Here is a 20,223-nt window from a genome sequence, read left to right as displayed (position 1 = left end):
AACCTATGAGACTGAAAGGGCCACTGAATATATGCCTTTAGGTCTCAGCGGTAGTCCGGCTTGAAAGGTTCCATGAAGTTAGTTACCCTTCAGCCCCCGCTCTCTGCCTCATCCTGCAGCGGGTTGGCTCCTGTGTCTCCAAATTAAACCCAAGCCCTGGTGCTGGCAGGCAGGGCATCAAATATTCATGGGCAGCATGCTGCTTTCATGCTAAATTATGTCTCGGTTTTCATTGGCGCTGGTTGTGAGGACCTTTCCTTTAAAGCGTCGAGACGTGAAGTCTGCACTTGCAGCCGGGAAGCAAAGGTGAGGCGGAATCCGAAAGGGGGCTCCAGCGAGCGGGGCTGGGGGAATCTGTCTTCCCGCGCTCCGGCGGCCGAGGGGAGCCTGCGAGCCTGTCGATACCAGCAATCTTCGAGGAGCCGACACCTCTGCAGGCCTCGCTGCCCTCCCTGCACATCGATCGCGCAGTAAACTCCAGGGAGCTGCCTGCAGGGCGGGAGGACAGGCCGCAGAACCCCGGAAGAGGCCAGCCTTGGAGCGCGCATGCGCAGCTCACTGCTGGCAAATGTGGGTCCGTTTCACTAGCTTGTGCAGAAAGAGGGGAGCAGTGTCCGTGAAAGGGGGGTGTGAAACCCAGGCAAACGGAATCACCGGTAATGCGCATGCGAACACTGGATTCATTTCTTTGGGAAGGAATGACTGGCACTGAGTAACCGCAGGGCCATGCTGACCACCCATGAAGAATTCCCCCTTCCACCCTTCCCTCTGCACACCCACTCTTGGTGCTTTCTCCTCTTACCACCATTTCTTCTCCGCTCCTTCTCCCCTCACAGCATGGGCCGGGAATGCTATTCCCCTTACCCTCAGATCCACTCAAAACTACTTTGTCCTCCACAAGAACCTCAATATCTGGCTCTTCGACAATACTTCTCTCCTAGACTCTGACCAAAGCAACCTCCTCAAGGCTGGATATCAGCGCCAAGACACCGGAGTCTGACCAAGCAACCTCACCGGGGTGGAATATCAGCCCCAAGAAACCGGAGGCTGACCAAGCGACCTCCTCGGGGCTGGATATCAGCGCCAAGACACCAGAGGCTGACCAAGCAACCTCACCGGGGTGGGATATCAGAGCCAAGACACCGGAGGCTGAACAAGCAACCTCCTTAGGGCTGGATATCAGCGCCAAGACACCAGAGGCTGACCAAGCAACCTTACTGGGGTGGGATATCAGCGCCAAGACACCGGAGGCTGATCAAGCAACCTCCTTAGGGCTGGATATCAGCGCCAAGACACAGGAGGCTGACCAAACAACCTCCTCGGGGCTGGATATCAGCGCCAAGACACCAGAGGCTGACCAAGCAATCTCACTGGGGTGGGATATCAGCGCCAAGACCCCGGAGGCTGACCAAGCGACCTCCTCGGGGCTGGTTATCATCGCCAAGACCCCGGAGGCTGACCAAGCGGCCTCCTCAGAGCTGGATATCAGCACCAAGACACCAGAGGCTGACCAAGCGGCCTCCTCAGAGCTGGATATCAGCACCAAGACACCAGAGGCTGACCAAGCGGCCTCCTCAGAGCTGGATATCAGCACCAAGACACCAGAGGCTGACCAAGCGGCCTCCTCAGAGCTGGATATCAGCACCAAGACACCAGAGGCTGACCAAGCGGCCTCCTCAGAGCTGGATATCAGCACCAAGACACCAGAGGCTGACCAAGCGGCCTCCTCAGAGCTGGATATCAGCACCAAGACACCAGAGGCTGACCAAGCGGCCTCCTCAGAGCTGGATATCTTCTGCAAGATACCGGACGCTGACCAAGCAACCTCCTTAGGGCTGGATATCATCGGCAAGACCCCGGAGGCTGACCAAGCGGCCTCCTCAGAGCTGGATATCAGCACCAAGACACCAGAGGCTGACCAAGCGGCCTCCTCAGAGCTGGATATCAGCACCAAGACACCAGAGGCTGACCAAGCGGCCTCCTCAGAGCTGGATATCAGCACCAAGACACCAGAGGCTGACCAAGCGGCCTCCTCAGAGCTGGATATCAGCACCAAGACACCAGAGGCTGACCAAGCGGCCTCCTCAGAGCTGGATATCAGCACCAAGACACCAGAGGCTGACCAAGCGGCCTCCTCAGAGCTGGATATCTTCTGCAAGATACCGGACGCTGACCAAGCAACCTCCTTAGGGCTGGATATCATCGGCAAGACCCCGGAGGCTGACCAAGCGGCCTCCTCAGAGCTGGATATCAGCGCCAAGACACCGGAGGCTGACCAAGCGACCTCCTCAGAGCTGCATATCAGCGCCAAGACACCGGAGGCTGACCAAGCAACCTCCTCGGGGCTGGATATCAGTGCCAAGACACCGGAGTCTGACAAGCAACCTCCTCAGGACTGGGTATCAGCGCCAAGACACCGGAGGCTGACCAAGCGACCTCCTCAGGGCTGGATATCAGTGCCAAGACACAGGAGGCTGACCAAACAACCTCCTCGGGGCTGGATATCAGTGCCAAGACACCGGAGTCTGACCAAGCAACCTCCTCGGGACTGGGTATCAGCGCCAAGACACCGGAGTCTGACCAAACAACCTCCTCGGGGCTGGATATCGGTACCAAGACACCGGAGTCTGACCAAGCAACCTCCTCAGGGCTGGATATCAGCGCCAAGACACCGGAGGCTGACCAAGCGACCTCCTCAGGGCTGGATATCAGCGCCAAGACCCCGGAGGCTGACCAAGCGACCTCCTTGGGGCTGGATATCAGCGCCAAGACCCCGGAGGCTGACCAAGCCACCTCCTTGGGGCTGGATATCAGCGCCAAGACCCCGGAGGCTGACCAAGCGACCTCCTTGGGGCTGGATATCAGCGCCAAGACACCGGTGACCAGAATAATCACTGCTCTTTAAAACTATCTTCATCACCATAGCATTACAAGTCAGGGAGAGCCAGTGCCACCAATTCCTGTCCTAAAGTACAACCCACGCAATCTTTCACCAAATTCACCCTGACCTCTGAGTTTCCCCCTGCAGGCCTCCATTCCCCCTTCTCATTGGCAGTGAAGGCAATGGCCCTAATGCCTGCATCGCTGCTTCGAAGGAGCGTCTTCTGCTTCGTGCTGTGCAGCTCGACTGATGCATTGCAGTTGCTCCAGGCTTTGCCAGATTGTTCTGCCCCTGTGAACTCATCCTCTGTGTGAAGTATACCCCCACTGTCTGCTTGCCTTTCAGGCCTTATATCCCAACTTTTCTGGGATTTTAATGCAATATTTTGTGTCTAGCAACATGAAACCTATGTTGTTGCATTTTCTATATCACCTATTTTGTAGTAGTAAAAATAAATGATAACCATTTCTGCCCCAAACATATAATATGATCCGAGCTGACACTCTCCCTAGAGATAGAAGGGGTGACTGGCTCTGAAGTGAGAGATACAGTGCTGTCCTTTGACCCTTCTGAGACTCCCATCAGTGATGTCAGGTTGATTTTGGGTGGTGTGGGCTACGCCAGTTTCGTAAAGCAAACAAACAGCGATGCAACTTGTTGTCGCTGTATTTGCTCAACTACCTCTGTGCACCATTCACCGATTCGGCTTTGGCAACTGTCTGCTGTCTTGTCTTCATCTCAGGTGTTCATCAAGAACCCTGGTCTAGATTGAGCAGAACAGGCGGAACACAATAGCTTTCCTTTAAGACAATGCAGGTGGCAGTGCACGTCGGAGTGAGGAGGATTCACTGCAAAACAAGGCTCTGGTCATTTCCTTGTGAGCGGAGATGAGAGTTCCCAGACTCCACTCTGAGGCAGCGCTTTAGTGCCGAGTGATGTTGGCAAGCGACTGAAACCCCAGCAAATCACCAGCTCTTCAGCAAAATGTGTAGAAAATTGCAGGTTGTATTGCAGACAAATTGGAGACAGGAAGAGTGCCAAGGCCTGGAAACAAAGGAGGGCGGTGAGGCAAAGAGAAAGAGAGCGGGAGACTGATGTTGGCATAAATAAGGCTGAGGCTGTTAGCTGAGCCACAGGAGCCAGAAGATTGAAGGAGGTGGACTCATTTAGACTTAAAATATCTTGAAGGGTATTTTTATGGCTACTGACTCCTTTCAGGCCGCCTTCTAGAAATTAATCTCCAAACGATTTAAATTGGTGTGGGCTGACTGCCAGCAACTATTTCACCTCAATACGTAATCTTGGAAGGAGATGTTAAAGTGTGCTGACTCCACATACAGTGTCGGAACTCGCTAGGGCCTTCATTACGAGTGGGCAGTAAATGGACAGTGGTTTACCCAGATCTAGACTCATCGATAACAAGGGGACAGGAAATTCAAAGGGTTAGGCAAAAACAGCCCAAAAAAAGTTGGACTCTAATGATCCACTAAGAAATGTAACATTATAAGGAGAATTGGTAAATCTGTTCCATTTTCCTGATAGTGCCTAATTTTACTGGGGACTTTCATCCAAAGATTTTGGCTGCTTTTAGGTGCTGAATTCCCCAGGTGAAAGTATACACATCTGTGGTTTTCCAATGAATCTAATAAAATGATGTGGTCGCTCGTCATAAGGACCTAAGGATCCAGTTCTTGTGGCTATCTATTTATTAGGGTGCAAAATAGCCCCGACAATTGTGAAGTCACAGTTTTCATACCTTGAGGTCCCCCTTCAGAAATGAGTACAGTGGCAGACTGAGGGCCTGGCAACAAACATTCCACGCATGGCAAAAGACATCCTATAAACCCGGATGTTGCAGTGGTGGAATCGTGCTGGTTTCAGCACACTCGCGCACCAGCACCCAGCTCACCCACTGCAGCAGATTGAATGAATGAATGAATGGGTATTTATAAAGTGCACTGTCACTCAAACACATGAGCATCCTGGCGCTGATTCTGAACAGCAGTGTAAGCCTTTACCCTAGCCTAAAAGGTGTGGTTTAAATGAGGGAGTTTTTTTTTTTTTTTTTCTTTTTTTTTTTTTCTTCAGCAGTGCGAGGTAAGCACTCACTAAAAAACCCCTGTTTTAATTTTGATGGGGTGGTATGTGTATAAATCTTAGAGCGGTTGATTCCTCTGGACACAGTGTCCATAAGCACTATTCGATGTGGGTTATTATCTCATACGCCGATCTATTTCTTGTTTTTCATGTACTGGATGTGCACACAACGGTGGCACATCATGTGGCATCAAGGTGTTCCTGATGCTTATATTTGTGTCTTACTTCGTTTTGTTTTTTCTGTCCTAGGTACTGATCAGGAGCGGTTACATCATGCAGCTGTAGCCAGATTTCGGGTGATACAGGTTACTGCCCGCCCTGATCTATTTTGAGGGTATTTTAATTGGTTTTCACGTGCACATTACATTTTAAAGTTCTGGTCCTGACGAAGCGCCAACGACCCTTATGGCGACGCAGGCGCGAAACATGTTGACCTATGTCTTTCTACACCCGGGCATAGTACGCCTTTGGGGCTAGATTTTATTTAGCAGTTGAGTCTGCTTAGGGTACACAATTCAGACAATCGCTGCAGGTTTACCCTTCACGAATTTTCTCTTCTCACTTGCACGCACTTTTGTTTTCACCCTCAGTGGACCCCCCACCCCACACACCCACATGCACCATCCGGCAGTCCTATAAAAGATCTCCGACAAAGAGACCCTTCGGGGGACCCGTAGGGAATTGCAGCGCCGGCCCTACGAGGAGCAACTGCCCGATGATGAAGCATGACACCCTTTGGGGTGTGTGAGGGCAACAGAGGACACATTATGGTTTTCCCTTTCATCTGAGGGTCCCTTCACCTAGGTATTTCTCTCTTTCTTTTTCTTTTTCCTTCCTCTTTTCTCTTTTTTCTGATTCCTCTTCTCAACATATGGTGACTGTTTGCACCTTATTGTATGGGTGACTTTTTGCACCCTACTTTTCAGGAACAGTGTCCTTTTTGTGATATTAATGCAGATATTAGGAGCGTGGACACTGGACCTTTTATAAGCTCCTGGTCCCCCCCTCTTTTGTATAGCAAGTCATGTACGGCGGCTCAGCCGTGGGACCTTACTATTTTACCTTTTTTTCCTTTTTTATCATAGGCGCATGAGATAATACCCTTTTGAAAGTGGTTCCCCCCGTTATACAGGCACCAGCAATTATGGACCCCTTGTGTATTCACTGGGTCTGTTAACAGTAATGTGGGAACTTTTCTCACTCTAGGAGATCTTACATATTGCAGCAATGATAATTGATTGTGAGCACGAGTTGAGTCTACACTCATTAATAGGCATTATCGTTTGTATTGAGCGCATGATTTGCGCATGTGTTGGGGATTAGTTTGCCCTACCTATGCACTTGCGCGTTAAGCTCATAAACTCGAGCATGCGCACTAAACTTTTCGACTATCAGGATTTACCGGATGGAGTTAACGCCCTGTACCTGACCCCGGTGATTTGTTATAATTGAACCGCGTAAAGCTTCGTTGCTTTCTGGCATATGCAACGATGGGGTAGGTGCACTGGCGGCAGTATCCGAGGAAAAATGTGAGTAGCCTTGTTTAAAAGGGATACAGGCACCACTATTAGTGGGGGCTTAATATATATTTGGTCCCATGTTTGTTTTTGTAAACTCCTTTTGATCTCCCGTTTTCCACAGCACGTTAAATTAGGGGCGTTTCATTGCTTGTGCCAGCGTTTTTTTTTTCTTCAGCAGTGCGAGGTAAGCACTCACTAAAAAAACCCTGTTTTAATTTTGATGGGGTGGTATGTGTATAAATCTTAGAGCGGTTGATTCCTCTGGACACAGTGTCCATAAGCACTATTCGATGTGGGTTATTATCTCATACGCCGATCTATTTCTTGTTTTTCATGTACTGGATGTGCACACAACGGTGGCACATCATGTGGCATCAAGGTGTTCCTGATGCTTATATTTGTGTCTTACTTCGTTTTGTTTTTTCTGTCCTAGGTACTGATCAGGAGCGGTTACATCATGCAGCTGTAGCCAGATTTCGGGTGATACAGGTTACTGCCCGCCCTGATCTATTTTGAGGGTATTTTAATTGGTTTTCACGTGCACATTACATTTTAAAGTTCTGGTCCTGACGAAGCGCCAACGACCCTTATGGCGACGCAGGCGCGAAACATGTTGACCTATGTCTTTCTACACCCGGGCATAGTACGCCTTTGGGGCTAGATTTTATTTAGCAGTTGAGTCTGCTTAGGGTACACAATTCAGACAATCGCTGCAGGTTTACCCTTCACGAATTTTCTCTTCTCACTTGCACGCACTTTTGTTTTCACCCTCAGTGGACCCCCCACCCCACACACCCACATGCACCATCCGGCAGTCCTATAAAAGATCTCCGACAAAGAGACCCTTCGGGGGACCCGTAGGGAATTGCAGCGCCGGCCCTACGAGGAGCAACTGCCCGATGATGAAGCATGACACCCTTTGGGGTGTGTGAGGGCAACAGAGGACACATTATGGTTTTCCCTTTCATCTGAGGGTCCCTTCACCTAGGTATTTCTCTCTTTCTTTTTCTTTTTCCTTCCTCTTTTCTCTTTTTTCTGATTCCTCTTCTCAACATATGGTGACTGTTTGCACCTTATTGTATGGGTGACTTTTTGCACCCTACTTTTCAGGAACAGTGTCCTTTTTGTGATATTAATGCAGATATTAGGAGCGTGGACACTGGACCTTTTATAAGCTCCTGGTCCCCCCCTCTTTTGTATAGCATTAAATGAGGGAGTGACAGAGCACACCAGAGGCTGAGACAGCCACGTTTTCAGGGTCTTTTTAAAAGCATTTTCCGTATTTATAAATCGGAGATGCATTGGCAATTGATACCATGCCCTGGTGCCTTTTACCGTGAACGACTTTCCACCTCGAGTTTTTAATCTATAAGAGGGGGGCTTCAGCAGATTTGAATTTGACAATCTCAGCGTTTTCAGGGTCTGATAATGTCTGATTCTGGACGGGAGATATTTCGATCCTGTGGCCTTAAAAGCTCTAAAGACTAGCAGCAGTGTCTTAAACAAGATTCTTTTTTGTATGTGTAGCCAGTGAAGCCTTTCTAATTCGGCTGATGCCGCGCTCCATTGAGAGAGCTGTAGCACCATTCTGGCTACTGCATGTTGGACCACCTGAAATGTATGTTTGAGCTGTTTTGCACTTCCCACATACAGGCTGTCACAATAATCCAATCTTGTAATTGATAAGTGCAAATGTCACAGTCTTCCTGGCATTCAGAGGAAGCAAACGAAGACATTTCTTAAGGGATTTGATTAGGTTGAAACACATCCCGGCTACTGCCGCTGCTTGGGGTTGAAAGGATAGATCTGTTACAAATTCAACCCCCAAATTCTTGGCATCTCTGGTGAAGGGGGACTGAGTTTGGCCACCAGCGTGTAGTAGAAAAGAGATTCGATTTTCCAAAGGGGAGAATTTCCGTTTTCTCAGAGTTGCATTTCAGGTGATTTTGAGACATTTTTGGAAGTTCAATTCTGGACCAGTTGATCCCTTACCTAGAGAAAGGATCAACTGGGTGTCACCCGCGTATGGTGTAGTTGCGATTCCATCGGAGTCAATTAGCGAGATGAGAGAAGCAATGTAGATATTAACAAGCATTGGCATAGCCAATAGGTCTCGCCTTTGGGACCTTATAAGTGTTTAGCTATGCAACAGTTTCATAACTAAATACTTATAAGGTCCCAAAAGCGAGACCTATTGGCTATGCAAAGCGTCCGCGAAAGTGATCGCGATCACGATCAAACATCAAAGCGGCTGTGCGGCCGCGAAAGTGAAAGAAATCACTTTTTGGAGCCCTCTCAATAAGTCTTGCCTGACCAGCGCATGCGCTGAGTCAGGCAAGACCTAAAAAGGGCAGGGCTAAGGGAATATCCCCGTGGTGCGCCCCTGGTAATCAGTTTTTCTTTGTAGGGAAATTCCCCTAGGGCACCATTTGTCTCCTATCGTTTGAAAATGATCTGAGCCAAGATAAGGCTTTGTGGGAGTTCCCTATATGTATGGGTCATAAAGTCCCTTTGCATGTCAATGCAAAAAATTAAATTCCCACCGTAGGTTAGGAGTGGAAATATAATGATCTACTCCACCTTTTGTGGATTTCATGAGCAGTCAGGTATGGATTCCACAGAGTAGGCAGAGAAAATTGTGCCTTTCGCTGTGCAGCCCGTTTAACAAGAAGTGCAACAGCAACAGCTTTCAGTGCATCACTCTGTGAATTAAGTTTGTGTTGAAATCTGTGCTTGCATCACCTCCTGGCACAACCCTTAGCACTAATTGTGTACCAAGGGACAAATGCATGTCTGATGGTCAGTTTACACACAGGCAGCCCATTTTGCGTGCATGTGCATTCTCCTTGAGAGTTAGTGTATGAAATAATTCTGCTTTTGTCCTGATGTGTGTGTGTGCACACGCAGATGAGGCTCGGGCCATTCTTAATTGCGGGAGGGGTCACCCCCCAACTTTTTTGCAGACATGAAGAGTATCTATCAGGCTGAGCAAAGATCAGCCTGACAGACACTCTTTATGTTCAGGTTAAGCAGCCAGGTGCTGTACATGAGCTCAATGTGCAGACACCTGGCTGTCTGAGCTGAACTTTGCCTGGCTGGGGAGTTCCCAGCACTGTGGATGTGACCTCCTCAGCCTGGCAAAGTGCCTCAAGGTCCTCCCCATCAATACAAGGGGGCATGTCACCGATAAGACTCGATCCGGGGCGCTTCAGCTTTAAGCCCTGAGCTGAGTGTCAATCACAGACATCTTGTAACAGAGTGGGGTGGGATCAGCATCTCTCACTGACCTCATCCCTCTCTGTCACGAATAAGGGGCTGCTGCCTCCTCTTATTGGCTGATCCACAGTCAGAAAATTAGAGGAGGCAGCAGCCCCAATCCTCTAGCAACCGCAGAGGCGTACCCCCCATCTCCTGAGAAAACCGCTGCGGCCCACTACGTTTTTCTTTTATGTGTGTGTGTGCTTGTCTTTGTGTGTGTGTGTATGTATAAATGTATGCATACTAGTGTGTATGTGCTTGTGAAAGGTATGGGTGTGAGTGAGCATGCATGTAGGTGGGTGAGTGTATGTATGTGTGTGCATATGTGGCCTGCCCGCACTCCAGCTGCTCAATTTGCCGGCCACTACTGGTGCAGATTAGGAAAAAGATTAGAAAAATTGGTTTCTCAACTAATGGTGTTTGCAGGCTTATTATGGGTAATAGTGAAAAGTTTGATGACACCATTTCTGGATATCTGTAGTTGGTCTTACCTTAAAGCCTTACACAAAATCAGTGCTTCCCAATCTGCATACTTTGAGGCATGGTGGTCACTAGACGTCTTTGCAGAGTGGTCTCTGCAAAGCTATATGTTCAGGTTTCTCCTTGAGGGCCTAATTCTGTAAGTAGGAGTAGCAAATCATACCTGGGGATAGAAGTCAAGACATCCTGTACGCAAACAAGAGTCAGCAAGTCATATTGCAAAGTGCACCAGAAAAGAGTAGTTAAAAGTGAAAGTGAAAGTTAGTATGGACACAGTTCGTGATTCTGTTCTTGGCTCTGTCTTCTTAAAGTTCTCACTTTAGTATTTTATTATTGGTGCACCAGACTTCTCGTTCAATACCAGCAAACGTCATTGGCAGCACGTCATTCTACTCCTCTGTCGACAACATCTAAGATTTGATTCATACAGCCTAGGGGCCCATTCACAATTGCATTTATGAGTACAGGAGGACTCTGTTACATGTTCTTATTTCTTTTTATTTATTTATTTATTTATACCTGCCTTCGCGAGCCAGCCACAAAACGTCCAACTCCCTATTAATAAAAGTGCAATGAGTGCTCAATCCTTTTTATTTGTACTAATTGTATATGAATAATCCCTAAACAATTCCAGTCTAGTCCCGCTTTAATTGTAATGTGGCCGATTCACAAAGGCATGTAAAAGTATGTAAAATAGTACTACAGGACGACTACTTTACGTACTGCAAAGTCCTTTGTTAATTGACGCCATAGTCGCGACTTGCTGCACTCGCCATATCTCGGTGCGGCGCAGCCACATCGCTCTGCTGAGGCGCCCTGGTGCTGACTCCAGCAAACTGCTGCCCCGGCAATGAACCAGCACGCATCATCATCTGCCTGCTGGCATTAAGACTAGAGGATACCCCCTGCACCTTTTAATGCCGCTGAACACGAATACGCGTCTTTCAGCCCCACTCTTAACAGGAGTGCTCTGCCAAATAACGTTCCCACCCGCCCAATTGTTAAACCAATCGTGAAACAATGGGATATGTAAGCCTGCCCCAGTTACAGCGGCGGTCACAGCTGTAAATAGAGTGGCGTGGAGCGCCGATTGATTTTGTTTTCACGGTGCTGTAATTAGACGATGTGGGAAAGGAAGGTTGTGCTGCCTCAGCAAAAAAAAACCTACAGTCTGATTTAAAAGACCATTTCACCCACCAGAAGGTCTTCCCGTACTTGTTTTCTCAGCAGGGAATTTTCCTGACATGGGGCCCACCTTTCTAGAGCAGGGTTCTCTTAATCAGGCTTAAGACGCCTGGTGTTTTGTCTTATTTAGTTCTCATTCTCTCAATATGTTTTTGCATCCTGTGCCACTCCTTTTCGTCTTCCCTCTTTATGATCCCAATCTGAGTCTCCCATTGTGATCCCCACACAACACCGCGTCTCTCCCCTGGCCTTAGCACAGGATCTCGGTCTTAGGCTGTAGGGCTGTAGAGTTTCATCTTTCCGTGCTAGTGTCTTGTTGTCTACTCTGTAGATTTCCTGCCTTGACCCCAAAAAGGCAAGGCCTTCTCTGGTAACCATTTCGCGTGGTTCCTAAGCTACACGTTTAGACCTCCCATAGCCTCAAAGTCTCTCTTGTCCCGGCTCGAGCGCAATGTCAAATCTTGTAGTGCTGCTTCACTCCAGTGGTTTTCAATGAGACCTCACCATCATGCTGTATTTCTTGACGTTTTCTAGAAAATTACCTGCAATCGTAATCTTGTTTCCTACAGTGACTTGAGCTGGCACAATATTGTGTTACGTGTGGGATGAGCCTTCAATATAAATATAGTAATTCCCCGGCGCCTCTTTCACTTGAGATAGCACAAGGTTCTTGCACGTAAGAGATCGCTGCTCAATGGTGACATTTGTGGATCCTCTGACAGGTGCATCTTAAAATGTCAATTATGTGCAGGCCTATGCACATTAGGGCCTTTCACCCTCTCGCTCGGGGTGCTAACATATATATCTTTGTGCACTATAATTCCAAGGAATACACCATCTAATGGCCAACCACAGAATTGCAAGCTCCATGGATCATGGAGGAAGACTGATTATCACCCCAAAGCACCGCCTTTGTGTGGTCTTCTCAACAGTGAATTTACAGGAGTTGAGAGCATACCCAAACCTGTGTCCTCATTGTGGGTGGAGGTGCAGCTATGCCCTGCCATGCAAAAAATCTAGCATGAAACCCTCTGCTGTCTCCACATTGCATAAACCAACCCTGTTATAACTTGGGCACTCACACATTTTGTGCCGTGTAGTTCCGTGTACACAGCCATTATCTGGTAGCTCTTGTTCTTCGACGTAAATGGTGATTTTTTCCCCCTGCTGCATCTGTCCTATTGAGGGATGATGAGCCCAGGATTGCCAGCTAGCAAGAACAGATTCACCAAGAAAGCAACGTTTGTTGTTCAAACAAATGTATGGGATCTGTAGCAATGAATACAACCGCCTATTGTAGTATACCTGTGTGTATTATGAACCCTTCCTGATGGTTATGAACCCCGATTTGGTAGAAATGGCAGACGGACACACAAAAAAAATTATGAATTTTATTGAAAAGGAATGGTTTACTAGCAAAAATGCCTGTCCATTTGTTTTATGGGTCAAATAAGTACTTGTATGATTATGCTCAGCCACCCACACCACTCCTTGGATTAAAGGAGATAACACTCTGGGCCCGTGTCACCTTTTTTGAATATGGGAGTCTTTTTTCAGCCCCAGAATTTCAACATTTGCAGATTGTATCAAGCAGAAGACCTGCTGATGTGATTCCGTTGCACGTCTTAACTTTAGTGTTGCCTCAGTCAATTTTCCAGCTGGGTATTACTGGCCAAGACGGCAGTGATATTGGCATCAGAAGTGGCATTCAACATACCATTCACACACAGATGTCTGACCTAATCACTCATGCTTTTACAACGCATGCCTTTACAACTTGGGCAATACAGCGAACGCCTCGTTACCACGCCTTCCATTACAACTCGAGTCGTTTAGGGAAGCGCATGGACTTTGTAATAGTATATTTTACTATTCCAACTCCATTCTGTGCAATAGTAGTTTGCGTTCTCCAAAGCAAGTCGTTGTAACGACTTGCATGGTAATGGAATAGGTGGTAAGGAGACATTCGTTGTAGTGCCTGCATTGTAATGGCACTGTGTAGTTCTGTCTGCTGTTTCCCTTCACACACCAATGCTTGAAAAATTGAGAACCGAAACCACTTGCTAGCGTTTTAGTAAGGCGGCAAACAGGATGGTACATAAAAAAATATATTCAATGTGACTTGTCTCAAAAGTGGAGCACTTACGGCTAAGTGAATGTACCCAGTTCTTACATTGAGTGCTTTTTCAAATGTTTCATCAGCCGATTGAATTCTCAGCATGGTGGGAAGAAAGTGGAATTGTATGTTTAAATTTAGGTTGAAAGGGAGAAAAGCATGAGCGTTCCTTAATGGGAGTTCTTGCAAGTAGATTGTTGCCTGCCGGCTATGAAACGTAAGGAAGAGCCTTCTTCCGTGGGCGCTACTGCTTACTCAGTTGTCAATACTTAATAATCAGAAGCCGGCAGAAAGTGTTGGTGTGTGAATTTGTGGTACTGGTTGCGTTAACAATGTCCTTTCTTTTTCTATGCGCAGCCTGCAAACGCAAAGAGCAAGAGCAGCAGAAGGATCGGAACATGCAGCCTAAGAAACAGCGCCTGGTCTTCACCGACCTACAGCGTCGCACCCTGATCGCCATATTCAAAGAGAACAAGCGCCCCTCCAAGGAGATGCAGATCACCATTTCGCAGCAGCTCGGCTTGGAGCTCAACACTGTCAGCAACTTCTTCATGAACGCCCGCCGGCGGTGCATGAACCGGTGGCAGGAGGATCCCGGTGCCAACCCTGGCATGCCCTCATCATCTGGTGGCACTTTTTCCAAAGCATGAGGTTTTGTTCCCTCCTTTCTTTCATTTTTTCAACTCCAGCATTCTACAGTATGGACAACGACAACTAAATAATTAGACTCTAAATAATGCGGCAAACAAATAAGGGCAATCCAGTGGAGGCTTTGGAGACTATAGCTAACAACATCCTAAAACAAATCACAAGCATGTCAGCATATTCGCCCGCCCTCCTGCAGCATTAGTAATGCACTTCACTCATCGTGGCGACGGAACCATCTTCTTGTAATATTGCTGCCCCAGCTCCTCAGAATTCCAAGCAAAGGGAGCGTACTAATTCACCAAAAACTGGAACATTCTAACATCACACACTCATTTGTCTTCGGAGGCAAACTAATTGAAACTTTTTTTTTAAGAAGTCCCTTACCTTGTGACCCATTGCAGATCTGCCAAATGTGTTTGTACTGCTAGGTGCCACCTTCAAGTTGAGCGAGCTGTAATGACATTTGTTCAGGATTTTCATCATGCGTCCATCCTACTAAGAGGATATCCGAAATCAGCAGCTCAATGTTTGGGGTCTTTTAAAGAACAACATGTACATATATAAATAAATATTTTTCCATAATGCAAACGAAGCCACCCGGCAATCGACCGATGTCCATCATGATCACCCCCTTACTGATGAGTCTGAGTACCTGATCCTGGATAAAATATGAAGGAACAGGAAAAGACCAGAAGACCATCAACACCTGACTCTTTCTATGTAAAAGTGCTGAATTCAATCAATTAAGATAACCACAGCAAATGGATACAGAAGGCACAGCCGTGCTGATTGAAGCCACTTCTGGCAGTCAAGAAATGTGTCATTAGGTAAGACCTGAAGAGACACCCACTGCGAAGCCACCATTCTGAAGATCCGTTGGATTGACACCAACCGCACAAGCTCCAAAATAAACTAACGGAAGTGTCCCGAGATGCCAACGGAAATGTAGGCCCAAGGGGTAACCCTTTGGCTAACTTATTCTCCATGTCAATGCATTCTAGGTAAAACCTTTTGGCATTTCTGAATTTCTAATGCATCTAGTGGTCATCTTATCCAAATACGTTCAAGATTGAATCCTCAAAATTATTTGGGATTAAAAAAAATCAAATTGTGTGTTGTCCACAAAAAGACTGCACATAGCGAGAGTCATGCAATCCTGCAGGGCAACGCAAGACTGCCTTGCCCTCTTCGCACATCAGGGGAGACCAAGGCAGCAATGTGGAGTTGCCACTGTTCACAATCCGTTTGGACAAGCCAAACACCCACGTATACACACTGAATGGGTGTTCAGGACAGTGCAGGAAACTGCTTACACATTTGAGTCACAAATATTTCTCAGAAACCAGGACAGATAGCAACCTACCCCAGGAAGAGGGGAAAAATCTCTGTTGCACTGTGCCACTTCAAAGGTAACGCGGGTCTACAAGCACATTCAAAACCGACTTACAAAAAATAAACCAGATTTTTGTTTTCGTTTTGGGCAAAACAGTGGTGTTGAAAGGTGAGCCATATTCAAAAGTGTCAAAAAAAAAATATGGCAGCGCCTCAAGGAACCTGGCTGTGCTTCAAGCGCTAATAAATCTTAAGGGATTTGCAAATTTTTATTTTAACCTGACGGAAAGTATTATGGTCTCTTCTACCAAAGAACAGGTTAGCCCTCCCATTTGAAAAAGTAAGTCCCCACAAGGTGACTAATGCAACATCGCACAGTTCAAAACAGATGGGGAAGGAAAGCCAGCCACAAACATTGGAAATGGTGACAATGAATCTTGAAGGGAGGAGAATGGTTCTTTTTTTCGTGCCAATAGCAACTGCCTTAATGCTAATCATGGAAGATGGTACTATAGATAACAGAAACTCATTTTGTTTTTGTTCTCACGATGATTCGTGTGCCATAAAATGCAGACACAATCCAAGGCCGGAAAATGGAAAATCCTTCCAAGACCTCCCTCATACTTCAAAAAGGTTCCTGGGTCCTAGCAGGAGCTCCTTCTGGAATCTATAGGGTGAAAGGTATTGCCCCAGCACCCCGTACACAGTCAGTACGGGGGAGGGGCAGGACAATTACAAACTAAAAATGATACTATTTAAATGATGCGGGTAATATATAGTACCATCTCAGATGTGTTTATTCTGAATAGTTTCTATTCACTTTACAACAAACGTGTTTGTGCAACAGTTCGGCACCTTGTTGAAAAAAAACTGTCAATGTATATATAAATACATATATATAAACCAAAAACGAGAAAAAAAAACCCTTCACTTGGGAAACAAAGTTCAAGGTTTGAAACAAATGTTGAGTTTCACTCTGAAGGGTAAAGGACAAGAAGTAAAAAAAGATGAAGCTACTACCAAAGAGAGAACAGAATCTGGAGATGCAAACTACAGGCAGGTTTTTTTGTGTGTTGCCAAAAAAGCAAAGGGGAGGAAAAAAGAGTTTCCCTATAAATTGCTCCTTGTTGTTCCTATGATGTGGTGACGATGATGCTGAGGAAGATGGAATCTTGAACCACACCTTCAGTAGTAGCACTAGTATTGCATATATTTCTACCCTGGGGGAAGTGAATGATATTTTGCTCATAAACTTCTCCGCTCAAAAAAGAACCATGCATAAACAAGACATTTCTAGTGAGAACCCTGTTGAGAAAGGCTACCTCACTCGAGTTTTCAATGTGTGATTGAGATAAAAAAAATCACGTCTGATACCAAAGATTTTGTTCCCACTTGCCTGGTCTGTGCTGGAAACTGCACTTTCCCGCTCCCTTTGTGACAGGTTCATGCATAAACCTCTATACATTCACCCTCTACTTTTGTTGAGTGTTGACTCTTTACCTGACTCTCCTTCCTTCTCACCCCTCTCTTAACATACATACACACTCTCTCTCCCTCTCTCTGATATATATATATCTCAAATACCCTTCAGCCAGTGTCCTGTTTCCAAAAGATTGACTCCATTTTCTGCATATGGCACAAACTGTTGCGAGGCAGGTTCCTGGTGGCTTACAGATATTCGAAATAGAAGGTTAGAGTCCTGGATGAGTGCCTTTTCCTTGTACCAAAGGTGTGACCATTTTACAAACTCCTACGCTTTTGCTCTAGACTCTCAATACCTCAGTTTTGGTGGGCCTGTTCCTCCTTGTAGCATGTGGGTGGGGTAGTTGACCAGGTAAGGGATTGCATGGCATACCCTGAAACATCTTGAGTCCTAATTCTGCACCACTCGACAGACACAATTGATTACACTTTGTTTATTTCTTGGCATCCCTCACCCTTACTGAGAGAAGATACATCCTCTGGAATGAAATCATACACAAACTCATATTTTAATTTCGCTGCCCCATAACACATTGTTAACCACAGCCAGTTTTATAACATGCACTAACCCACTCCAGCGTATATATTTCCTAGAACAGGACCCTTTAAGACTAAAATAATTCAATATATGTAGAGTTTTAAAATTCATTGATCAACCTGTAACCCTGTTGCCCTGTGCATATTAATTGTCGTTCAGCTATATACAGCACCCTTTGCGAGTGGCCAATTTTGATTCAAGCTGTAAGGTGGCGTAAAATCCAAGCTTTGTCTGGTGGTTTCATCCTTGGGACTACCTATAGCGTAGTAGGTACATTAAAACCTAACAAGCAAAGAAATCAGAATATGAATCTTGTGTTGATGAGTAGAAGGGTGGGAGTTATTTCCAATGAATTGTAGCAGCCAGTGGCTTCCAACTTTAAATCCCTTAACTAGCTCAGCTGCCTGTGGTCCTGGGTATAGTTTGTCCATAAGAAAACACAACCTCAATGTGTATCTGTTGAATGGATAGCACGGTATGGAGCGCCTGATTCGGCCATGCATTAGACTGCGCGAGGCCCTCTTCGGTACAGGGAGATACACTTGTGATGTTCATCCTAGCTAAGTGATCCTTCCGCTTTCTACCACCCGGCATTCCCTTCCAGTTTCCTGAAAGACGAACAGCGCCCTATATTTCCTCAAACACTTTATTTTGCCGTTAGGCTGCTTTAAAGAGTGTTCTTAGTATGCGTATAGCGTGAAGCTCCAAATTGCCCCACTGCCTGGCCCAATATAGTATAAATATACGCACAGGTCCACCACAAACACTACATCCATGTTTCTTTCTCTGCATTCTCTTCAGCACGCTTGGAATAATTGATAGCTCCATCTTCAAGAAATCAGTGTGCTCTTGTTTGTGAACCTTAGTTCAATTAATAACATATTTAATTTCAATATTTGCCATTTGCTAATTTATTAGGAAACATAAACCTATTCCTAGGTAAACATATTTCTTAAAAACTGAGCGTTCTACTGTAAGAAACCTTCCTTCTAAAACAGAATCATTTCCTTAGTTGTACTACCCCTTTCTCATCTGTCCTTTACCCTGGTGTTTAATACCAAAGAAAAAAAACCAAAGATATTCTCCACGGCGGGGAACAAAAGCCAACACAATCCTTGATTTTCAGCACAGACCTTTCAAGCCTTTGACAATTGTCTCTGAAATACCTCAAATATTTAATGTATAGTTTATGTGATTAAAATACTTAGCTAGTTTTTGGAACTCGTGACTTGAAGCTTTATACTGTTAAATTATAATTTTTTTGCAGAGATATGGCATGTTCTTTCTTTGGTGCGTTCAATTAGAGACATTTTGAATGTTCAAGGTACTGAAAAGAGCTTGTTAGTTTAAAAAGACAGAGAAATATGAGTGGGAGGCAAGAGAGACCCAGTGGGTTTACAGATTTCACATTTAAAAAACAGTCCTTTGACAAATGACATTTCTGTTTGATCGTGTTTCTTTTTTTTCTGGTCGTGTCGAATAGGACACTAATTATATATGTGTTACCTCGTGTTTAAATTGTAATTTAAGAAAAAGCAGAAAGAAGGAGGCAAAATGGAGTTATGATTTATGCATGGAAAATGTACTCTTTCTTGAACTAATGTAATAATTTGTCTTTAAAGGGGCAGGGGATGGGTAGGAAACATAATTTCCAATCACAGATTTTCATTCAAATAGAAGTGATGCATGGGACATGGTTTTCTTCCTCACCTGATTGTGTGAGATTCTGTTCTTTCATTTGTATATATAAAATGTGTTGTAACAACACTGAGTGTTATTAGAAATGGACCAGGGAAAGTCAGCACTCAAAGAGGACCGACCATGACCAAAGCCAATCACCTGGTAAAAAAGAAACCCAGATAACCCTCTGTAGACTAGTGACTTTTTGATCTGTCATTATGTTCATGTGCTAAATCAGCTGTTCAGTGAATGGTATATCCAGTGATGATTAGCAGAGGGACCTAAGCACTTTTTAGGGGTGTGTAAGACAGTATGCCTCTTTGTTGGCAAATGACCGGCCTCAAATGCGTCAGAACGAAAAACTTGGAGAGGTAACACCGGGGTTTAAAAATATCTTTTGTGCACTATGGCTCCAGCTTATGTGCATGACTGACTTGGCTATGCTAGAATTTGTTTGATGGTGTAACAGAAAGGTAAAACTCATGGATTTTTTGCAAATAATTTCTGTCTGGTTAGTATGGATTTGCAGCCCTCTTGTCTCAACTGTTTATATATTGTACAATTCCTTCAAACCCCATTTGATTTTAACTCAGTTGTTCTGTTACTGCCTACAAGCAGTTTCATAGGAGTACATTAACAATTAGTTGTTAATTGAAAACTAACAAAATAAAAACATTATCCCATCACAACTTTAAGAAGTGAAGGGGGAAAGGGCGGCATTGTAGAAGATAGGAGAATATCAGTGTGGCACATATCACAATATAAGTGGTATTGATTTTGGAATAAAATGAAGAATTTGTTTTTTTAAAACCCAGAGTACCTGTCCACACATTTCAACAGAAATACGTTACTGCAGGTAAAAAAACAAATTCTATAAAACGTAAAGACTTCTGATATACGTGTGCCAGTCTTCAGATGCCCGATGTTTTAATGACATGTCTTTCTGGCTAGGACATGGCTTATGCAGATTTGTAAAATATCAGCTCTTCTCTGCTAGTCGATTACC

At 45.5% G+C, this 20,223-nt stretch overlaps 1 protein-coding gene across 1 annotated transcript in view; it reads left to right on the top strand.

Moving 5' to 3' along the window:
• LOC146772458 (hepatocyte nuclear factor 6-like) overlaps window positions 1-16,192 on the top strand; it is a 187,300-nt gene extending 171,108 nt beyond the window's left edge. Inside the window, exon 2 of the mRNA XM_085638022.1 lies at window positions 13,895-16,192. Coding sequence (XP_085494148.1) covers window positions 13,895-14,187 — 293 coding nt within the window. The 3' untranslated portion in view covers window positions 14,188-16,192. The remainder of the gene's footprint in view (window positions 1-13,894) is intronic.
• The last annotated feature ends 4,031 nt before the right edge of the window (window positions 16,193-20,223 follow it).

Source organism: Triturus cristatus, chromosome 12, assembly GCF_964204655.1.
Source record: "Triturus cristatus chromosome 12, aTriCri1.1, whole genome shotgun sequence".
NCBI lineage: Eukaryota > Metazoa > Chordata > Amphibia > Caudata > Salamandridae > Triturus > Triturus cristatus.
This window is presented reverse-complemented; position numbering and strand designations above follow the sequence as displayed.